Genomic DNA, 13,724 nt, shown 5'->3' on the forward strand with positions numbered 1-13,724 from the left:
CACCTGCGTGTCTTTGGACTGTGCAAACTCCACACAGAAAGGTTCAAGGTTCAAATCACAAACCTGCTGACCACCGCACCTTGAGGAGAGACATGACAGGTTAGTGGGGAGTTTGGAGTCTACATCTTCATTGTTTAATGCTCTACAGCAAATTCAAAGGTTTTGTGAGTACTGTACTTGCTTAATGAACATAGTCAAAGCAGAGAGTCACTGCTTCTCTTGCTCTTTATCAACTGGCCCATGCCTATTCCGCACTCATCTCTTTTACATTTTAAATCCTCGGGCCTCCGGAGAGCTATGGGGATATATGGTTCCATCTGCTCCAACAGACTGGCTCATGGCTCAGACAGGGAGAAAGAGACAGAGAAGGAGACATGGCTAGAGAGAGAGAGAGAGAGAGATAGGGGAAGAAACGGGAATGAGAGGAACACAGACTGACAGAAAGACAGAATGGCTTATTAGAATCTGCCTCTTTTCACTAGTTAGACAGGGGCTGAGAAGATGGCTGTCTGGAAAAGAAGGCAGGGAAGGAGTTAGATTAGGACTTGGGGATCCTCTTTTTTTTTCCACAATTGCAAAGTCAACTAACCCATGTTAAATCTGTTAGGTCTTAACTGCTTCAGGTAGACCAGAAGTCTCGGCTTTTCTTTGTGCAACACGCCAGTTTTTTGTTTCAAGGTGGGTCTCAGAATAGCATATGTTTGTGTGCCTTTTAGATTCTTTCAAACATATTTCTCATCAAGGGGCCCTCCTTTGTAAATAGAACCTTATGCTTTGCCGCAGACACCATCGGGTACAATGCCTCTGTTTTCCACCACAAATGCTTGATTATAGAGTGCTTTTCCCAGCCCTCCCTGAGTTAGTCTAACCCTTCCCTGTGTCAACACGCCATTTGTTCTTCTGTACCTTGGACCACAGAGGATTTTCCCCCCATGTCTTTTGCATATTCCGTTGTACGGTGTAATAATAAAACCATTGTGCCAATATACAGTTTCATCCATGTGCTTCAGCTCTGACTGAGGACACACAAGCCCGAAATGCCCATCAAAGAATGAAGTATCTTGGACAGTCTGTGTTGTAAAGTGAATGTAAGCTGCAACGACATGCCCTCACCTCTGTGTTTTATGGTGGTATGTTCTTAGGAATACTGTTGCTGACACTTCCTGATAATTAGATTTTCATGAAAGGACATACTGAGATAAAGGGCTGCTTTTGTGCTAGCAGCTGGACAAGCACAGACCATCCGCCCAGCGCCCATGAGTCAATGAAAGACCACTCTTTTGATTAATAGCCAGTGGTAGCAGTCTGGTTAATCCCTCCATGGCCAATTTGAATTTTGCTAGTATAAGTAGGCAAATCCTAATTTCTGTAGAACTGTAAATGCATTTACCAAGTTTGGGTGTGCAATATGGATAAACTCCTAGACAAAAGCAATCGCAGAGGAATTTCTGTTGAATTTAATACCTGGCAAATCAAGGTATTTGATCACATTGATGAAAAAAATCCTGAAAATCCAATATTGCCTTAAAGCGGTTCTGGTCATTGATTTGTGTTTTCTTCAATGAGTAGACATATTAAAGGGATTGAAAAGGTTTAGCAAATCCTTTGCCAGTTTCACAGTATACATCCGTGTACAGCCCAACCTTAGTACAAAGTATTGTGGCAGACAATTACCAGAGTTGCTGCTCTGTCACTGAGCACTGAGGCCACCGCTTGGTTCACATGTAGTCCTCTGGAGGGTCCCTGCTGGCCAAAGAGCTTCACTCCCAGCCTGTTACAGTCACTAATCTGGCCTGACACCAAGCTGATTTACAATACCCCCCTATCCTAAGCGCTGACTGACTAGAGGTAATTGATTTAGAACAGTGGAAACACCTGCTGAATAGTATGAATCCCTCAACCCCCCCCTCCTACGCTCTCATACAAAGTTGAGCCCAAGATCCTCACCTCAGTGCCACCCATAGAAAATAAGTACACTTCAACCTAAAGAGTATGGGTGGTTTCTTTGTTTCTCTGTGAGAAAACCTGCTTATACAGTGTGTTTTCAGTTTGTGTTATATTCCATATCCTGCCGTATCTACTGGAGTTCTACAATGCTTAATTTTTCTTAGATTTTTTTGCTCTTTTCAGTTGCTAGAAATCCACCCATGATATATCTGTGGATTAAGCTGAGCCTGAACAACTTCCTCTGTTTGGCCGGCTATTGATCTATGGAGCTCTGTATTTGCCAGTTTTTCTGCTCACATGCCTTCACTCTGTTTGTCTTTTTCTGGCGGAGACCAGGCTTCCAACCCAGGGGGTGACGGGGGTGGTGGGTGGTTGAGGTCCTCTGTATGGTGTGAGGAGGATGGGGGGTGGTGGGGGGGTCCATGCCTTCTGTGCTGCCTGCCTAGTCATTTTATGGCACCATCTGTCCACAAGCAAACCGTCGAATGGTGACGTCTCAGCCCATCTTTCTTGCTTGACAGTGTGAATTTCCTTTTGATATATATGCACATCTGCTGTTGAGAATGTGTCTCGGTTTATATTGCTAATTTAATGTTTAGCCATTGCACAGAATCATTCTTAATTATGCAGTAATTCATTTTCAATTGTGGAACTCTCTAAAATGTAATAAACAAATATTTAAACTTTTTTTCATTTTTTGAACAAGAGCAAGGCCATAGCTGCGCACATTTTTAGAGACGCTGAACTGAATCAAAAGCTTTGCTATTTTATCATTCGCCATTAGTTTTACTTAGGCTGTAGCTGTGAAGAATTTCATGGTGGCCTAAATAGAAACACTAGGATGTTTTATGTAATGCTTCTAAAAACAAAGATGCCCTGCAATCAACAGAGATAAAAACCAAAGAACATTTCAGTAAGAAAAATTATGCAGTAATGATGACAAATGATGTATAGTCAAAATGTTAATGATAATTCCCACGATTAATAACTAAAAGAGTCAAAATTCAGTTTTGGATATTGGAATGTCAACAAATACCATAGAAAAGCCCTTAGAAAAAAGTATGTTTTAAGAAACCAATGAAAACTTGTCCTGCTGTTTATTTGCAAGACTTTGCCAGACTATCTGTGAGATAAACTGTTTTTCCCCCCTTAATTCAACGTAATGGTTTTATGAATATTCCATTTTATATTGCAAACGTAACTTGTTTGCATTCTGTACATGTGGCCCCTAAGATTGGTGTTACTTTACAAAAAATTGTTTCATCCGCTCGATTGGTCCAGTTATACACAGCATTGCTTTTATTTGATGAATGTCTGTTTTACATTGAGCCTGCTTTTTGATTTATTGCAGGCCCTTTGCCCAGCACTTTGTAGTGCAAGCCATTTTCTCCTTGCTCTGCAGCTCGACAACGCCAATAATCACTATCCAATAAATTCAAATGGAAGTGGCACTCTGGTATGTCTCTTCTACTCCATGTAATACATATCAGTGTAATACATATCACCTTTCATTCCCAGATTGATTTGCAGCTGAAAAGATTGGTAGCCCCCCCAGAGGTGATTGTAAATCCCCACTTCACTGGCAATTTATGGAGGTGCCTGAGTTTTGTTAAATGTTCACTCAACCAGACTAAATGCCAATCGACACCGTATCATATGGGTGAAGCCAGTATGCGATAGTCTTTGCATTCTGTCGAGAGGCAAGTTAGTGCCTGTGTCAGGACATTATCAGCAGTCTGGTGCATTAAGTTCAACCCTCATGCGTCACAGATTACATCACAATGTATCATCATGGAGACTCATATGCGTCATATGTTGTTAATGTCCACATACATTTCACACGGCTGTAGTATCATACTTAATTATTGAAGTGTCTTAAACTAACTACTTGATGGATTTTTTGAGTCACCCACACAGGCAGACACTTTACTCATGTGATTTATTACGTGAGTGATTTCATTCTAGGTCAGCATAATCAGTCCTTACTTTCTGTTGCTCAACTTAAGGAAGTGCACTTGTCTGTTATAGGTGTCTTTCAGTCTCTCGATCCTCTATTTCGCAGTAAAGCGTTAACAATTAACTCTGTGGAATCATCTTGTAAACAAATGCGCTGTAAAACTTGATAGGTCACAGGACATTAGCCTTTGTTAGGTGAATTTCAATGCAGAGCCTTGTCGCAGCCCTGTAAAAAAAGACACGCACCATCAAGTCTGTGGATACAGCAAAGCTTTCAGAGTTGGATGGAAAACCTAATTTTGTTACTTTACACGTTCATTTTACAATACAGGGCTCGTCAGTGCACGGCAATTCTCCTGGGGTGCTGTGGTGTGTGTTCACTGCTGAGGTAAAAAAAGGAACACAGACTTGTGAGGGTGAGCCTTCTAGGGCATGGAAAACTAATCAGGGGCCAAAACACTGCTGTCGAAATTCAGCTTGTAACTGTGTTTATGGAGCCGTTGCAGGCTGCGCCAACACAAACCTCTCCGGTCTGGGTTTATCACCTCAAGAGACGGCCATGATTAGCTCCCCACACTGCTAGCCATATATCTCAGCTGTCCCACCTCCCCGTGCTCAGGATGACCCATTAAACAGAGATGGAGAAAGAGAGAGAACATGAGTAGGAGGGATGGAGAGCAGAGATGCTACCTGTAGTTAGTGTAATAGTAGTGTTTACTCAGCCTCTGCGCTGTCCCTGCACAGCTGCGTCTTGCATTGTCTGTTTGTAGACTACCAGTTCTGTATGGGTGGCCACTCCCTTGCCACACATGCACACACACTGAGGGTAATAACTTGAATGACAGGCGCCTCATGTGGGTGGCAAACAAGCAAACGGAATAGGTGTGTATTTTATGTTATATTCCCCTCCCCCCTTAGCTCACTCAAGAGCTCTTTTGTGCTCCACAGTTTACCGTTTGAGATGCTCAAATCCCATTGTTCTCTTGTTAATTACTTCACTAAACCTCTTAGTCACTGGATTCGTCTCCCTATAATAGAGCATATACTGTACAGTATGCACGGTATATGTCACACTCTGCTGTACTGAGAGCTCCCCAGATGCTCTAGACTCAAAGCACAGCCCTGCAAGGAACTGTGCAATGTTTAAACTGCCCACTCCCACGAGATTTGCGACGGGTCCTGCAGGACCCAATGAGTCCCACTCCCAATGTAGCCCTACTCCAAAGCTTCCTTCTAAAAAACTAAAAAACGTGGATTCCTCGGGCTGATTGAATAAGACTGGTTTGCTTTCAGCTTCTGCATCACTCCAGTAACCTTCTGTTCTCTTTCTTGGTTTCAGTCTATGTATGGGATACATGATACTTGATTTTGACAAATTGGACACATATCCCATACATTGTGTTAAGCCTGGTCGTAGACCTCTGAATCACATCACACATCTCAAAATTTCAGACTAATTGAATTTGGCTGTAATGATTGGCTGTTTCTAAACCTTAGCTAACCAACCTAGGGAGCTCGAGGCTTGAATTTATTAAACACGACCCTTCCTTTGTTTCTCCAGTAGGTCTCTGTGGTGGAAGTAATAATCAGGTGCAGAAAACCCAACATGGTTCATCAGCTAGTTGTGTTTGCATGAATACAATATATTCACAATAAAATGTCTGCTCTCCATAAACTTATAAATTGTGCTATGTGAACACTGGCTTACACAGCTTCAGTCACCAGTGGTGGACTAGGACAAGATCAAACCACAGTAAATGGCAAGAAAGCAAAAGAAGAAGTTCTTTAAACTACAGGTTTTGTTGAGTTTTGACCTCTTCAGACTTTATTCCCTCTGTGCACTGTGGAGATGTGTGAAGTAGTGCCAAAAATCCTTACTCTGCTTAACAAGACAGTGTCAGGCGGCAGTGAGTGGTAATTAAATCCAGTGTAAATTTTGTTAGCTAGAATTTTACCGTTCACAGTGTCAAAAATATTATGGTTTATGAAATATTACTTTAGTTAGTGCACTGCAGTTTCAAACTGTATTGATTTATATAATCTACTCTAGCTGTAAAACAATTTAGCTCCTAAATTCATCCTCACTAATTATTGTGATTATTAATTAGGATCTCAGTTTCTGGTGAAATAATCTGGAAGATCATTTTAGCCCTAATTATGCTCCGTCTCTTTCTATTGCACAAACACTTTCCTCTCATACTAACGCACACTAACCAGAATTAAATCATTATGAAGACAGAAGGATTCACATACAATCTCACAAGGGCAGACATCCACCCCTACAGGTTCTTACTGTTTTACTCTCGCTCTCCCACATGGATGCAAACAAGGTTCCTGTGTGTTGCGTCTAGATCACACTGCACCATTTCCACGTTGGTGCCCTGTCCTTCCCTCAGTGGCACTACCACTACAGCACAAATGCACATAGTGTTGTCCCATAGTATTTTTGTGCGGCTGGGAGGCACCAAGCTGCACAGGGATAAATAACTAGTTATATAAATAAAGAATAAACCTCGCTCTAGGAATTTGTCTCATTGAAGATGAAAAGCATCTGCCTCTCTCTGGCATCTGGTGTAAAAGATATCCCTCCACCGCCAAGGGTTTGGAGCACGGCGAGTAGCCAACTCTATCAGCCTCACTCACTCTCTCTACCCACTGACGTGAACCAACGCAACGGTAGCGTACATAGAAATGCATGTCAAAACAAATTTGTCAGCCAACAAACTTTGAGTTACACTCATTTTGCAAAACTAACTTAGGGTATTAACTTAGAATAAAAATGGGGCCTATGTCTTTAATTCTGGTTGCAGAGTGGGAGTGTGATCCAGTTCTTTGGCACCCGGAGCAGTGTATTTGTGTATCTTTTTCTTCTCCCAACTGCTACAGCTTAACACATTAACAATGAGCTGCTTTCTCATTACCAGTGAAGGTGAAGACACAAGGGGAATCTTTTTTTTTTTTTTCTTCCAGAGGTTTTAAATGATTTTAGCTGCACTTGTGGGTGTTTTGTAAAAATCTACATGCAGAGAGGAGTATAATACAGCTTGATAAGATCACAGCTTGAACTTTCACTGACGATAGATGATGTTTGCTACACACAGTGTTTGGTAATGCCTTGGATGCAAGGCGTGTTGCATCGGGAAGTGATTGAATAGACATGAAAGCCTAGAGGGACGTCGCCCTAAGTGACAAACGGTGATGAAGAGCTAACTGTCAATGATACCTGTCTTTAGCTGTGCCCAGGTGAGGCACCAGCACAGTGACTCACACATAGCATTCCTTCACATCATTTTACTCAACCATGCCTTTCTTTTCCGTTTCCAAGTGACTTGTCGAAAAAAGGTTAAAGCAGAGCTCCGATGAATACAAGGAAACTCTTGAAATTTTGCTTTGCTAAGACCTCTGCCTAGCAGAATGTTTTTTTTGGTCTTGTTTTACAAAGAGGGTGGTCGAAGACGTGCCCACTTGCGTGCATTTTTTTTCAGTGTTTCCACACACATTGAAATAACCACATGAGTAATGGGCTGCTCAACACCTCCACAGGCTTAAGAATGGAAAGGTTTTTTTTTTTCCACAAGATACTGGAGGCATTGTGTTCCTGACACTCTAACTTATTTAGCTGAACTGAATAGACTAAAGCTGACCGGCCACCCAGCAAGCCTCAAGATATTCCACATTGTGAGCGCCTCTCTTTCTCTTTTCACAAATATCAGCAATCAGTATTGTTCAGTCGCCACTATAAACTCGACTGTGAGACTGAACAGATGAGCTGAGAAAGTTTTCAATTCAGTTCCAATAGGCCTCTTGTAAAAGCTTTGTACGGAATCATTGTCGGGAGCCCTTGAAGACAAAAAGTAGGCTTACTTAAAAACTTTTCAAACTTTTCTCATTTTAGTTCTTTTTTTCTGAAGTCCTCTGGAGATACTGCTTTAATTTTAAAGAGAGATATCTATCCTTACCATACTGTGGTTGGCTTTACAGCGTTGTGATTATTCATCACAGATGGCCATGGGCAAGTGTAGGGATAAGAAATTTAGTTAGCTCAGTTTATGGGGATACACAGTTACTTTGTTTATAATAGCATTAGACATCAGAACTGCAGGCTATCAGAAAACTTAAGGTCATATATCTAAATCTTATCAGTTGGCTTAGTCATTTCCTGCTCCAAATCTAATTCCTGAAAAGACAAAGAATCAGTGCTTGTGTGGTTAAATTTGAGGGACAGCATTTGTTTTTGTGTCCCCACCCACTACTTAAGATGATGGAGCAATGCTTTCTGCTTTATAGCTTGGTTAATTATGGTTAATTTGTAGTGTGCCTGCTGCTGCTCTGTTGACCAACCAATGTCCCCCTTGGGGTGTGTTGTACGTTTAAAATTATGTATGCATACATGTTGTCATACTATGAGATCATGGCACTTTGTGTGATTTGAACCCATCTGGAGGACACAGTTTCAATTTCCAAATGGGGAACATTAAGTGGGCGGTGGTCCTCAGGGAGAACTGTTTAGGAGGTCCTCTGGGTTATTAACTGATCCCCATTGTGAGAGGATAGCAGCGGAGCTTAATCTTGCGTCCTGACCTCCCCTTTGTTCTTATTATTTCTTCACAAGATTTCTCTCCAGCACTGTACTGCGTTTGTTTCCAAACTCTTCTGCTGATGTAGTCTGTGTTACATTTGCTTCACTTGTATTTTCCTCTGCCCCGAGCAAGATTTTGTTGTGGGTATTGGGTGCCTTGTTGATCGTGACCAAAGATCTCCAGTGTTGTGCCCTCTTGTTTTCTTACAAGTATACAAAATCTCTGTCTCCTTTGGTTCTGCTCTGCGACTTGCGTTTGATATTTCTGCTTTACAGTGTTATTATGCTTATTCAAATATATGCAAATATACGGTGAGTTTGAATACTAATGTTTCTGTACTTCTGTTCTGCATGTGTTTGCTCTCCCAGGTGTTAGTCTTTGATCCTGTCAGAGTGGGACGTGTCTAGCAGGGGACTGAGGAGGGAGCAGTGCCAACTTGGAACATGGTGCCTAATATTCACCTGGCAGTGCCCCTCCTGCCCAGAGGGGCGTTGATGTTCCTGCTTCTACTCAGCTGTATGGTGTTCTCGTCTCTGGCTGATAGTAAGTAACCACATTCACCCATGAAGTCCTGCTTCCTGTAAAATCAGATAACATATTAACCTTAATAAGTATTTTAATATTTGATTGATGGGTATATACGCTCTCAGAGGGACTGACATTATTTGAATTTAACCCATTACATTGTTAATTGAAAGCGTGGATATTCACAGAGAACAAGCTTACACACTGTGCAGCGCAGAGCTTCGTTTAAAATAGATTTACATTTACATTTACAACAGAATGTCAGCAGGAATAGCAGCTCGTCTAATGTCCCAAAGTATAGGGAGCTTCAGCATTTGTACTAAAAATAAGCGCACAGTGCATGCAGTGAACCTCCATTGGCCTCTGTGACTGATTGTCAATCTGAATGAAGGTTTTGGCTGCAGGGAGGCACTCAGAAAGATGTGTCACCGTTGTTGCACTTTGGGTCTCTGGGGCGGACCAAGAGGCACTGCCCTGCCGAAGACAGGGTCAGGGACAGAATTAATTCAACACATGACCTCACCTATAGTGCTGTCATAGGGTCACTGTAATTCAATTATACCCCAACCCCTCCCATTCCCCAAACCAGCCACGCCAACTGTCCTGTCCTTTCATCCATCCAGTCCAGTAGGATTTGTTTTTCGGTACCCTTTGCCTTGTCTCGCTCGGCCCTGTCTTATCATCTTTGTCTCTTGTGGTGTGTCTCCAGTTTTTCACAGTGAACTTGACCTTACAGAAAAGTTTTGCACTTCTTTTTTCTTGAGGTCTGGTAAGACTGTCTGAGCTCTGCCTGTAATGTGATCGGACCAAATCAAACTTTGACTGGAGCAGTACTTAAGTAAGACTTAAAAGATGTGCCCCACTGCACTAAATCCATCCCTACACTTGAACATAGTGACATGTGTTTTGGCTTTAGTTCATTCATGCTGCTTTTCTGAAGCAACCAAAACTGTTGCAAAGGGTTGCAATATGTCTAGTCCCTCCATTGCATGCAAATATAAAATAACACACACACACTGAATACCAACAACTACTTACAGTCTAAATAAAGTATGGATTTCTGACGAGTTGTCTGAAGTAAATTCATTAGATAACAGTAAGTTTGATCTATGAATAATTGCCATAGGACTGTAAATAAGCCTTGCAATCTCAGTAATTTATTTATTGGTTGTGCACCATGTTTATTAGTTTGCGCTGTGTACCTATGCTCTTCTATGTCTGCATGTTAATTGCCACCAAGGGAACAAAATTGATTCAGCTGCATGTGTTTTGTAGAGATCTTCAAGAATGAACGTAATGTCGGGGGAGTCTATCAGAAGCCCAGACTGGCCCAGTCTTTGGACGGAGCCTTGATTGTTAAGACGCACAGCTTTTGTCAAACATATTTTGTCATTGTTGTATCTACAGTATGTTTTGGGTATGTTGCCCATGCAGTGTCCATATACCATTTTTCCAAACAATACAGAGGTTTTTAAAGACACACACACACATGCTAGATACAGCTAACTAGCTTTTGTTTTACTGTGCTCAGTCTATGAACAATAAGTTAATGTAGACAATATTGTGCAGTGTCTTTACTTTTGTGAATCAAGTCTCTTACCTCTCTGTCTCCACGAGAGCAAGATTGCCCTCTTCTCTCATTTCAGTAATCATATCATTTACGGATAAAAGCACACAGCCAAGAATTTTAATTAACTGACAGAGATACTCTGTTGTGGTCAAGTTGGCACAAGCACTTTTATTGAAGATACAGCCAAATACTGACACATAATAAGGAATCTGAGAAAAGATGGAAATTTTAGCTTAAAAGAAAGATAAAACAGAACTATTTATAGAAAAGCCTGGCTCTGGTCCGAGGTTAACCTGTGGTTACAGTGTAATGTAAGCACACATGGAAAAAGTGTCCTGCTATTACCCAGACTGTAAAGCAAACAGACATAGAATTAAAATAAGACTGTTGGGGGGCAAAAATAACACCTACCACTAATGGCAGGGTTGTGTGCATTTGATGCCTGTAATTTGTATGCAACTTAGTTATGTGAACTTGATAGTTCTGGTTTGGATTTCCTGTATTACAGGGCAGACACCAGACAGATATTATGGGTGGGGTGCCTGGCAAGTTTCTGATTACATGGGTTCAGACTGGTGTCCTTGTGCCCCCTTTGAAAAAGTTCAGCATGCAAAGCGACCACAGGTAGCAAATGTGAGCAGTGTCAGGCCTTCCCATTACATCAAACTATTCGTTTACAGTGCTCTCTTTGCTGGTTTAGGGTGTCGACATTTCACAGATTGTTGTTATACCACTTAAGATGGTATAATTAATCATGATTTAGAAGCACAAATAAGATTAGATATCGTTTATTGATCCCTCAGTGGGGAAAGTTTGCTGTAAGTAAAGTACAAGGAACCCTCCACCACCACTATCAGTGTTATAGCATTGTGACACCATTCATCTTATACCGTCATTGAGTCGGCACACAATACAGTGTGATTACTCTGAGTGCTGATCGCAGACGTCCCATCGATCCCCAGGGAGCTTAGACTAATCAACCAGCTTTCTATACAGCCTTCTTGTACACAATAGGCCACTGGCCCACAAGGTCAGCCTCAAAGTCACACATACCCAGCACTTAAATGTAATGGTTATCTTTTTGTAGAACTGTCATTGTGAGTTATTTCATTGGCTTTAATAACCTTTTGATGTATGTGTCTCCTCTCATGTTATAATCTTGGGTGGCTTTTCATTTGAGGTGTGGCAACTCCACCGAGGCCTTTGTCCCTGAGCCTGCTCTTTTCACTCTCAACGGCAGGAGGATTACAACGGCACCATAATTAGCCTAATAAGTTTAAAGTGACTTTTTTTTTCAATATCAGACCACTGTCTCATGCCACAACCTTTTAGTATCTTATTTGTGTTCCTCTACATAGCACCAGTGGATTAATTATGTTTTGTTTATTTATTTTGCAATGGCTAAACCAGTAAGAAGTATGCCAAGTATGCTAGATATGCATGTATTCTTGGCTTTACACAGAATTAGCTTCAAATAGCCATTGGTATGGCATATCTTATCAGATATTGGGAGCAAAATGGTGTTTGCAAAAAATAACCTTTAAGACAAGCTCAGGAGATTGATTTGGCAATTTCTAGAACTCTGACAATGGCTCTGATGTGATGGAAGTGCCAAAGTGGTTTTGAGAGGGGTGGCCAGATGGGGGGGCTTTGTGGCTGGAAATTGGATTGTAGTTTTAAGTGTCCATATGGTCACCCAGTTCAAAAACTGACAGAGATAGAAATTGATTCTTTTTTAATTAAAAGTAACCATATCCACCTTGGAGAGCCAATTGGAGAGTAATGCAGTTAGTGCACAGCTGTGGTCCACACACATCATACAGACAGGCACACTGAGAGAGAGGCTGAGGTGGAAGGAGAACCAAACAAGAGAAAATGTGCTCCGAGAAAAACAGTGGGGGAAAAAGCAATATATGTGAGAAAAACATCTGCAAGATAAAGTGTTAGAGCAACGCAATTTAGAGGTTGTGGAGATTTGATGAGAAGTTGTTTTCATAAGCCAGTGCAGCAATGTCAGAATAGAGGGAGGAAAGGGTCATCGGAGGTTAATGATGTGAGATTAATAGTTTAATTAGGGAGCTCAATAGCAGGGCCAGAGGCAGTCACCCAAACCCTTTGCCATGTCCCGGATTCAGCAATGCCACACGATGACAAGAACTGCCAGTGTCCTTCCAAAAAATGGCAGATGGAGAAAGACATTTTAATTCTGTGTTCGTAGCGAGGGCTTTATTGACAAAAAACACTTCGGTACCTCACTGTTTCTCAGTGTTCTATATTACTTAGTACTAATTACAGTCGTAATCTTAGGCTTTTTTAATTGAAATATCCGGTGTTACCAGAGACAGGTGTGGATTTTAAGTTTTGTAGAGATTTTATTTTTGAAGTATTTAAAGGATTCTTTAAAGGATCACATCCTGATCATTGATCAGATTCTTTTGAGATTGCAGAAACATAGTTCTCATTAAATAGGGCATAATCAAGTAACTTTGCCACACACCCATGTATTGTTTACTCTTGGAGCAACCTCAAAGGTGCATTTAAATGCATTTAACTCAACCCAAACAGCCTGTGGACATGGAGCAGCATAAAACATGGTTGGATCTCAAGTGAGAACTATTTCATGGGTAAATGGTCACCGTAGCTTTTCGGAGATGCTGAATCACAGGGAAAGCAACAAAGAGCCTGTTAGCATATGTGAAGCCATGTCCCCACAGTAACATGAGTTAATTTCTCCCTCAATTTTGGCTAGTGGAGAGTTGAATTACTTAAAACCTCCTGGCCGTGATGAGAACAATGGAAGGGGCTCTTTGTGGTCTCTATGGGAGGGCTAATCTAGGGGAGGCAAATTAATGAGGTTAGTGGGGTCGCAAGGGGGTGCGTGGTGATGGATGGTGAGCTAACCCCAAAATGGGATCTTTGAAGAAGCTAGGAGCCATCTCAGCAGCAGAGCCACCAACGCACCCCCTCCTGGGATCACTTAACACACTTAACATTTTCCCCATACTGGTCTATTAATGTCAGAGTCCGAGCCAAGGTGACCATTGGACATTACCCAGCAGCATTAACAAAACCCTCCATCAGTTGCCTGAATCTCCCTTTGTACTCCCACAGCAACTTTACAGAGCAGATTGGATTTCCATTACAAA

At 41.6% G+C, this 13,724-nt stretch overlaps 1 protein-coding gene across 5 annotated transcripts in view; it reads left to right on the forward strand.

Moving 5' to 3' along the window:
* Window positions 1-13,724, forward strand: part of LOC139214224 (receptor-type tyrosine-protein phosphatase F) — a 156,840-nt gene that overhangs the window by 45,453 nt on the left and 97,663 nt on the right. For all 5 annotated transcript variants that reach the window (XM_070845017.1, XM_070845016.1, XM_070845020.1 and 2 more), the window contains exon 2: window positions 8,852-9,026. In XM_070845017.1, the coding sequence (XP_070701118.1) occupies window positions 8,927-9,026 (100 nt within the window). In that variant the 5' untranslated portion in view covers window positions 8,852-8,926. The remainder of the gene's footprint in view (window positions 1-8,851; window positions 9,027-13,724) is intronic.

This window comes from Pempheris klunzingeri, chromosome 15, assembly GCF_042242105.1.
Source record: "Pempheris klunzingeri isolate RE-2024b chromosome 15, fPemKlu1.hap1, whole genome shotgun sequence".
NCBI classification, from domain to species: Eukaryota; Metazoa; Chordata; class Actinopteri; order Acropomatiformes; family Pempheridae; genus Pempheris; species Pempheris klunzingeri.